Source organism: Chaetura pelagica, unplaced genomic scaffold (genome assembly GCF_000747805.2).
Source record: "Chaetura pelagica isolate M959 unplaced genomic scaffold, ChaPel_1.0 scaffold250, whole genome shotgun sequence".
NCBI classification, from domain to species: domain Eukaryota; kingdom Metazoa; phylum Chordata; class Aves; order Apodiformes; family Apodidae; genus Chaetura; species Chaetura pelagica.
Window position 1 is genome coordinate 10013 of NW_009951929.1, and position 9275 is coordinate 19287.

At 53.2% G+C, this 9275-nt stretch overlaps 1 protein-coding gene across 1 annotated transcript in view; it reads right to left on the reverse strand.

Moving 5' to 3' along the window:
* Positions 1 to 351: 351 nt before the first annotated feature.
* NRF1 (nuclear respiratory factor 1) overlaps positions 352 to 9275 on the reverse strand; it is a 61059-nt gene continuing 52135 nt past the window's right edge. The window contains exon 10 of the mRNA XM_009996338.1: positions 352 to 567. Coding sequence (XP_009994640.1) covers positions 404 to 567 — 164 coding nt within the window. The 3' untranslated portion in view covers positions 352 to 403. The remainder of the gene's footprint in view (positions 568 to 9275) is intronic.

A 9275-nucleotide genomic window follows, 5' to 3' on the forward strand; every position in this document is an offset into this window, starting at 1 on the left:
TTTTTCTTTGCTATCAAATCTCAAGAACGAAAGTCCCATCGCAATTTGGCTTCTCGCTCCTCCAAGAGGAGACAAAAAATGCACTTAACACACAAGCTCTTCTACTCATTTTTCTTCTTGGCTTTTTGTGGGTTTTCCTATTTTTTTTTCCTTTTTTTCTTTAACACTTCTAGGGGAGACAAAAAAACAACCCAACGACCCAAACCGAAAAGGTTCACAACAACCTTTTCTCTTCCAAAGCTGGGAGACTCGACGCCACCTGATTGCATCTCTGGAGAGGTGTTAGGAACAACAACAAAAAAAAGACCAACCAACCAACCAAACTCTTGGCGTTGGGAGAGGAGGGGGAGGAAAAAAAAAAAAAGAATCATAGAGATCACCCATGATCCTGGTGTGGCCATGGTCACTGTTCCAAGGTCACCACTTCCACAGCCTGCCCGTCCATGGTGACAGCACTGTCCGCTATCCTGGTGGTCACGGGTGCCATGGCCACCTGCACGGGGCCATTGCCCTGGGCCAGGCTGGTCACCACGGTCTGGTACATGCTGACAGGGATCTGGACGAGACCTGTGGGGGTAAGGGAGAGAAAATGAGGGTGGGATTGGGGAAGGGGGATGGAGAGGAGTGAGGTGGGTGGGAGGGGTGAGGTTGCGTTGCTGCCGCGCCGGGCATGAGGCTGTGGGTACTCAGGGTGTTTCCACCTGGAGTGTTGTGCCCTGCTCGGTGTTCCTTGGTACAAGAAGGACGTGGAGATGATGGAGAGAGTCCTGAGGAGGCCACGGAGATGATGGGAGGGCTGAGGGAGGGATACATTTGGCTTCTCCTCCCTGTGACTTTTCCATCTCCTGTCACTCCCGACGTTACTCCGAGGCCTTCCCAATTTTTGCAGCCCGTGAGAAGGATCCCACTGCTGTGCAGAGACCATCCCCTCCTGCCCGTGACTCCCAGCACAGCCACTGACCCCTCCCAAACACCAGTCACTTCCTCCAGCTCCCTCTCCATCCCAACTGGGTCCTTCTGCCTTTGCACCAAGATGGGTGACGGGGACCAGGGGGTCCCGTGGTGGCTCCAGACACTCACAGATAAACACAACACGTGGCACAGATAAAGGAGGGCAAAGCAAGTTTCTCAGCCCTTCCCTAATCATGGATGGGTCCAGCAAAGTAAAGAATCATGGAATAGTTTTGGTTGGGTAAGACATTTAAGGTCATCCAGTCCAACAGTTAACCCAACTCTACCAAGGCCACCCCTGCCCCATGTCCCTCAGCACCATCTCCAGGGCTTGGAAACCCCTCTAGGGATGGGGACTCCCCCCCTGCCCTGGGCAGCCTGGGCCAGGCCCTGACAACCCTTGCCAGGCAGGAATTGTTCCCCAGATCCAACCTCAACCTCCCCTGGCACAACTTGAGGCCGTTCCCTCTTGTCCTGTCCCTTGTTCCTGGGGAGCAGAGCCCGACCCCCCTGGCTCCAACCTCCTCTCAGGCACAAAAACCCAACAAGAGACTTTCCAGCAGGAACCATCATTTTCCCACGGGTGGCTCAGCTACTGGCAGGGATCAGATGCCCCCGAGCTGGAGCTGGCAAAGCTCTGAGCATGTTTATGGCCATGCAGGAGAGCAGCTCTGTGCCACATGTGGTGAGTCCAGGTTAGCTAGAGGACACCAACCAATGTGGCAGCAAAAGACCAAGGTTCCTGTGATGTGAAAAGCTGGAAAGAGGGGAAAAACCAGCAGGGAGCAGTGGTACTGCTGGAGACAGCTGGGCAGGGTGAAGGGGAATGGCAAATCCCCCAGGCTGGATGGGGCTTGGAGCAAGCTGGTCTAGTGGGAGGTGTCCCTGTCCATGCAGGGGGGTTAGGACCAGATGATCTTTGAAGTCCCTTCCAACCCAAACGAGTCTGGGGTTCTATGAAACCCTGCAGGTTGGCAAGATAAATGTCATCTTTCTAGTCCAACATTACCTGCCTGTGCCCACCAGTGCCTTGAGCCTGGCAAGGAGGGATTTAGAGCAGCCTGTGAATGCTACCTTGGACATGACATCTCTGAAAGGTTCCACATCTCTGGGGGAAGCTTTTTGAGGCGGAGAAATCCCTCCAGGCAGCAGCACAGGGGGGTCAGCCCCTGGGCTGGCATTCCAAGGGTTGAAGGCAGCAGGTTCCTGACCCCAGGCTTTCCCCAAAAAGCAGCCCAATCCCTTTTGATTCAGGGTTGTGTGGCAGGGAGCAGAGCTCTGTCCTGCCAAGGACACTGCTTTAATAACAGGAGGTGGCAGAGCAGGGCTGGGTGTCCTCAGATAACCCCCTGTGCAGACAGGAAAGCTTACGAGTTAATCGCTGACCAGGTGGGTGACCCTGGTGCTTTGCAGGCCTCAACATCCCTCCTTTTGGGATCTCAAAGGTCTCCATGGGTAGGGAAGCTCTGTGATCCCCCCCCAGCCAAAGGGCTGCCCCACACCAGGAGGGTTATGGCCACCTTTGGCCAGTCCATGGTCCAACCCAGGAATGGTTTTGCTGGTGCGATGGTTCAACACGGTGGAGTCAGGAGAAGGAACAAAGCTCCCAGAGGGGTGTCTAATGGAGGAGTTTTAGGGGAGGAAATGCTGACATGGGAGCTCACACTCAGCCCTCTGGAAGAAAAATCTCCTATCAGCCCCTGCAAGGACGTGTGGCACATCCCAGGTGAACCAGCAGCAGGCACAGACCTGGAGATCTGGCCTGGGATGCACCCAAAATCCCGGCTCCGAACCAACAGCCCAACTAAGCTCTTTGGGTCACTGGGGTTGCTAACCCAAAAGACACTGCTGGAGGTCCCAAACATCAGTCTCCTACCCATGGCCAGCCCAAAGATTGAGACCCACTGTCCTCATGGATCACAGAGCACATTATGTTAAATACCTGAACATGCCTTGGCGAGGGTAGGGCCACTGCCAGAAACAGCTGCCTCCAAAAGATGGTTGAGATGTGAAGACCCAACTGGGGTCACTGCCTATGGCCAACCCAAAGTCCCCACTGTCCTCATGGACCACAGAACACACAAGGTTAAAAACCTGATCCCTCTGTGCTGTTCAAACATGGCTTGCCCAGGGTAGCACCACTGCCAATAGATGGGTGCTACCAAAAGGTGGTGAGACATGAAGACCCAACTGGGGTCACTGCCCGTGGCCAACACAAAGTCCCCACTGTCCTCATGGACCATAGAACACACAAAGTTAAAAATCTGATCCCTCTGTGCTGTTCAAACATGGCTTGCCCAGGGTAGCACTGCTGTCCAAGATGGGTTCTACCAAAAGGTGGTGAGACATGAAGACCCAACTGGGGTCACTGCCCGTGGTGAACCCAAAGTCCCCACTGTCCTCATGGATCAGAGCACACAAGGTGAAAACCCTGATCCCTCTGTGCTGTTCAAACAGGGTAGCACCACTGTCAATAGATGGGTGCTACCAAAAGGTGGTGAGACATGAAGATCCTGCTGGGGTTTTCTTTGGAGAGGATGAATTTCCACCACCCAAGGTTCATCCCCATCTTGGAGGCCACGGGTGAGCAGGGAAACCTCCGTGAGAGCTGGGAACAAGCAGCTCCCTTTCTGCTTGGGATTAAACTAAATCGCCTCAGCATCTGACGTAGAGACCTCCCTGCCAGGGGTGGGAAGGGACCAGAGGAGGAGAGGGCTGGAGAGGCTGCTCTGCATTAGAGCAGAGATGATCGTCCTTGGGAGAGAGACGATTAAACCACTGAGAGACTGTAATCAGGTCTGGGATTGGCCCCGTGCTGCATCTGCTCAGACCTGTGCCCTGATTAGCCCTAATCTAGCTGGCATATGGGAAGCTGGGGCCTGGATTTTGGACCCTTTCAAGTGTATTAAAAGCAGGAAATCCACCAGACACACAGAAACCCAACCCAACATCTCGGGTCTTCGCAAAGGAGATGAATCAGGCACCCAGGAGATCACGGCCCCGGGCTCCTGGGCAGATGGGAGGGTGAAGCTGGGATGTGGGTTTGTGTCCCCTTTGGGAAGCTGCCCAAAATCTCCCTCTGGAGGAGGTGGTTGGGGGGAAAAAAGAAGTTGGATGGGGCTTGGAGCAAGGTGGTCTAGTGGGAGGTGTCCCTGCCTGTGCAGGGGGGTTGGAACTGGATGGTCTTTAAGGTCACCTCCACCCCAAACCCATGGTGGGTGAAGCACAAAGACCAAGCAGCTCCATCCCCCTGTGAATCACCTCCTGGCCACCAACCTCACTGACCTGCCAGCACCTCCTGTCCTCAGCAGGGATGAGAAGCCAGCTTCAGCTGGTTGGGGGCAAGGACAATGTTGGGGCAGAGCCAGGACCAAGGTCCTGCCTCTCACTGACCTGCAACATGGCAGGGGAAAGATTCTTTTGGGTGGAGGATCAGCTGGCTTCCAGCTAAGCAACAACCATCAGGAGAAAGAAAAGGACCTTGGCTGAGGTCCCCATCCTCTTGGGGATCCACTGGCACCAGAAACACAGAGCACCAAGGAGAGAAAGCAGATCCAAAGCAAGAGATGCCCCAGCTGGAGAGTCCTGCTCTGTTCTCTTGGACATCCAGAAGGTGTGAAGCGGTGAAAGTTGCTGGGTTTCTCATTTGCTTTGAAGATCTGCAAGCCCTGCAGAGTCAGGGGACCACCCAGAGGGGCCTTACAAGCCTCTCAGACCCTGCTAGAGCTCTGAAAGCTTCAAAGTGTTCACAGCAATGGTAAAGAAGGCTAAAGAGAGGGACATTTTCCACTGGGCTTCCTTGGCCGTTGATCTCCAACTCATCCAGAGGACTTTGCTTCCTTCCATCTTCTCAGCTTTTCCAAGGGGAAACGAGCACAGACTTTGCTTGGCACAATCCTGCTGTAGCATTTCTTCTTCCCCTCCTTCTGGAGGCACAGGGCTCAGCCATCCAACTGGGGAAGGCACTGCAGGGCCTCAGCACATGGGTCAGCAGGTACCATCTCCTTCCAACCCTTCGTTCAGCAGTGACTTCTGAAGACATGGTGGAAGAATTCACATGGACAGCTCAAAATGCCCAGTGTGCAGATGTTAAGGCACAAAAAAAACATCACTAGGAGACCTCTGAACAGCAAAACGTTTGCACAATGAAAGCCTTGACCTCCAGACCTTGGATAGCCTGGAAATACACCAAGACTGATGGAGATAAGTAGGGAAAAACTTGATCTACCTTCTCCACAGGGTGACAGAATAAGATACAAGCTTGAAGAGCAGCGTGGGAAGTTGGACTAGATATTAGAGTGGGGGCAAAAAAAAAGAAAAACAACAGGCAAAATTTAAGGTTAGTGAAGCTGTGAAACAAAAACTCCAACACTGAAGGTCTTTTGGAACCAGCTAAGGCTGGTGGTGGCTCTGGCAAGGGGCTGGTGTCATGATCATCAAGTTCTTTTCAACCCGGTGTGGGAACGAGATTGTGGAGGCTCCATTTCAAGTAAATGGCCTCAAGTTGCACCAGGAGAGGTTGAGGTTGGATCTTGGGAACAAATCCTTCCTGGAAAGGGTTGTCAGGGCCTGGCCCAGGCTGCCCAGGGCAGGGGGGGGAGTCCCCATCCCTGGGGGGGTTTCCAAGCCCTGGAGATGGTGCTGAGGGACATGGGGCAGTGGTGGCCTTGGCAGGGCTGGGCAATGGTTGGACTGGATGATCTGAAAGGTCTTTGCCAACCAAAACAATTCTATTATTCTAATGAAGCTGTGGCCCAGTGGCAGGAGAGTCACCAACCAAGCAAATCCAAGACAGCATTAGGACAAACATGACAACTCAGTTGGCACCAGAGGTATTTCTTGACTGTAAACTTGGTTCACAGACAACCACGGGCTACTCCTCATCCTCCCAGCCATGGACAATTTCTTTCAGCACCACAGCAGACCAGGAAGGGCTCTGCTACACTTCACTGCTACTGGTTTCAAGAAGGACAGTCCTACAAACAGGACCCTGAGCAGCTCTGTCTGGCTGTTCCCTGTCACACGTGTGCTCTGGCACCACAGCAGGTTTGGGTGTCCTTCAACTGGACCCTGGAGCAAAGACCTCAACAAGACAGGGAGGTGCAGTGGGGGAGCCTGGAACTGCTGCCACGAGACAGCAGGGCTCAGCATGCCCAGGAAACTCACAGGATCACAGAATGGCTGGGGTTGGGAGGATCTCTGAAGACCATCAAGCCCAACCCTCCTGCCAGAGCAGGACCAGAACTAGGGCAGGTCACTCAGAAAGGCACCCAGACAGGGCTGGAAAGTCTCCAGAGAAGGAGGAGACTCCACAGCCTCTCTGGGCAGCCTGTCCCAGGGCTCTGTCACCCTCACACCAAAGAAGTTCTTCCTCATGTTGAGCTGGAACTTCCTGGGCTCCAGTTTGAACCCATTGCCCCTGGTCCTGTCCCAGGGCACAAGTGACAAGAGCTTGTCCCTGCCTTCTTGAGGCCTCATGTATTGATAGACATTCCTTACATCCCAACTCACTCTTCTCCTCTCCAGCCTGAACAGCCCCAGGTCTCTCAGCCTTTCCTTATCAGGCAGGTGCTCCAGCCCCTTCATCATCCTCATGGCCTCCCTTGGACTCTCTCCAGTAGATCCCTGTCCCCCTGGAACTGGGGAGCCCAGAACAGGACACAGGGAGCCCAGAACTGGACACAAAACTCCAAGTGAGGTCTCATCAGGGCTGAGTAGAGGGGGAAGAGAACCTCCCTTGACCTCCTGGACACACTCCTCTCCCTGCACCCCAAGACACCATTGGCCTTCTTGGCCACAGGGGCACACACATTGCTGTCCCATGGGGAACCTGTTGTCTACCAGGACTCCAAGGTCCTTCTCCACAGAGCTCCCACAACAGACTTTTATTACATCCATGTTGCTTTGCATGGGAAACTGCCTGGCCAAGACCTCTAGAAATTACCATCTTGACCTCCTCCCTTTTGGGAGACTGACTGGAGAGGCCTTCAAAGGTGGGGGAAGGGGAGGCAATGAGCATGAGTGTGTATCTTCCAAAAAGCAGGACAGATGAAATCACACCAGCTAAGATGAACACTCTCAAAGCCACATTACCCTGCAAAGTCCTCTGACCATAGAGGAGAAACATCCACCAACTCAACGTGTCCTTTAGACACGAGGTGTTGACATGACACCCTGGGTGGGATTTCACCCCAAGTTCAGCTGCAGAAATCAAGCATTTCAGGAATCCTACCACATTCAATGGTGGCAAAGGAAGCAGAAGACACCTCTCAACACAGGTACCTGCTTTCAGAGAAGATGAACTGTCCTCTGAAAGCAAGTTCCACCCCTCTCCCCCCCCAGCTACTGCTAGAGCATCAATGACTGACTCAAACGAGGTGTCTCTCAGGACAAGATGATAATTGGAAGGATTTTACCCATCAGAAAGGGTTTCCTGACAAATCACAAAAAACCCACTCAGAGATTTAAGTTCCAAGAACATTTCCAGGCACACAACAGTCCCAGCTCTTCCCTTCCCACCCTCTGTGCCACTCGTTTCAAAACTCAAAACCCTGTTCCACCCAACGACCTCTTGAAAAAAACCTGCAGCCCTCATTCTTCTTGCTGACTGCAAGAGGACCTCAAGATCATCCATCATGTCTTGACAAGAGCCATTCTGGTCTAAACCACAACAAGGTGTAATGGAAGAAGGCACCTGAGGCTTTGATAGCCACGTTGAGTCCTGGCAGCTTGCAGAGCAACAAGCCCAGTGCTGCAAGCAAGGGCACATCATAGCCTTGGCTCTTCCTTAGAGCAGAAAGTAACCCCAGGAGACAAAATCTTGAGGTCCCTGAGGTCCCTTCCAACCTGCAATGCTTCCAGCAGCAGCAGCAGGGGATGTAGGAAGGACAGCCCTGGAGCCACTGGTTCCTTCCCTGCATCCAACCCATCTTCATGACCACATCTCAGTCCCTCAGACTGCCCAGACTGTCTCAGAGTGGGCATCACCTACCTGCTTAAACTGCCAGTGACTTGTTCTTTCCTTAGCCTTGGCTCCTCTTGTTGTGTCCCTGAACCTTCCTCTGCTCCCTCAGAGCACCAGGAGCTGCTGTTCCCATGCCCCATAAAGCCTGGTTGACCTGGGACCTCCAGCCCTACACCAGAAAGGCACAGGCCAGGACGCATCCCCATCAGAGGCCTCATTCCTCCTCCCACTCATTTAGCTTCCAAGGCTGCTGGCTGCTTGGTGTTTGGTGTCCAGGTGTTGTTTGAACCCCCAAGATTGGATGTTTGGTTTTTATTTGTTCCCAAGTCTTGGTTGGAGACCAACCTTCCTTCTCTAGCTGTAAGAGGACAGCTGATTGCCTGGGCATCTTGGACACATTTCTGCTTTCTTCTTCTCTCCATGGAGGGAAGGGTCACAGCTCAGCTGAGATCTAAACCACCTTTGGCTTCATCTCCCTTATTTCTTGGTCCTTCACCTTTGGCTCTAGGGCAGAGGAAGAGAATCCATCCTCACAAAGGGCCAACTCGTGGCCCCTTTCAGCAGGGCAGGTGTCTCTGCACCTCCCACTTTTTTGGACAAACAACCCAAGAGAATACACAAGCCCAGGTCTTCACCCCAAAGAGATGCCCTAGAGGACACCCCTCTCCCTTGGCAGAAGACTAACAAGAACCCTGAAGATTACTTCAAAGCTTTTGGGGGGGGGTTTGAGTTTTGGGGCTTGGCTTTTTTTTGGAGTTCTTTTGAAGTTGCAGCACTTTGAGACACCCCCACTGGGGCTGGGACTCCTGATTTACAGCCCAACCTACCATGGGGTTATCTCCTCTGAAGCCCCACCATGTCCATGGCAGGAGGAAGACCCCAGTGAGCCCACCTGACACCCAGACTCCTCCCTGGCACAGGGAACACCCAACAGTCTTCAAGGAGTGGTGACAAATGTCCCCTGCACCAATGACACTGCTCAACTGCCTCTTTGCAGCCCTTTCCTGACACACCAGGTGTCCTCCATCTGCAGCAACATCAGGAAAACACTTGCCATTATTTTTCAGACTGGGAATAATTCACCTGAAATGGTTCATCTGAAACCCCAGGTCTTCTGTCACATCCTCTTTTTGAGGTAGCTGAAAACTTCCCTGGAAAGGGGGCCTGGGAATGAAGGCAAAGCAGCAGCCTGGAACAGGATGGTGGATTTAGCTCCACACCTTCAGCCCTTGTGTCTTGCAGAGAAGTTCCCTGTCCCTCCCTCTCCCCTTCGTGGGGTGTGGAGGGGAAGTTCAGAGCCTGATAACAGGACCTGGACATCAGCTGAGGCAGAATAAACCTGTGCCCAGTCCTTCCCTAC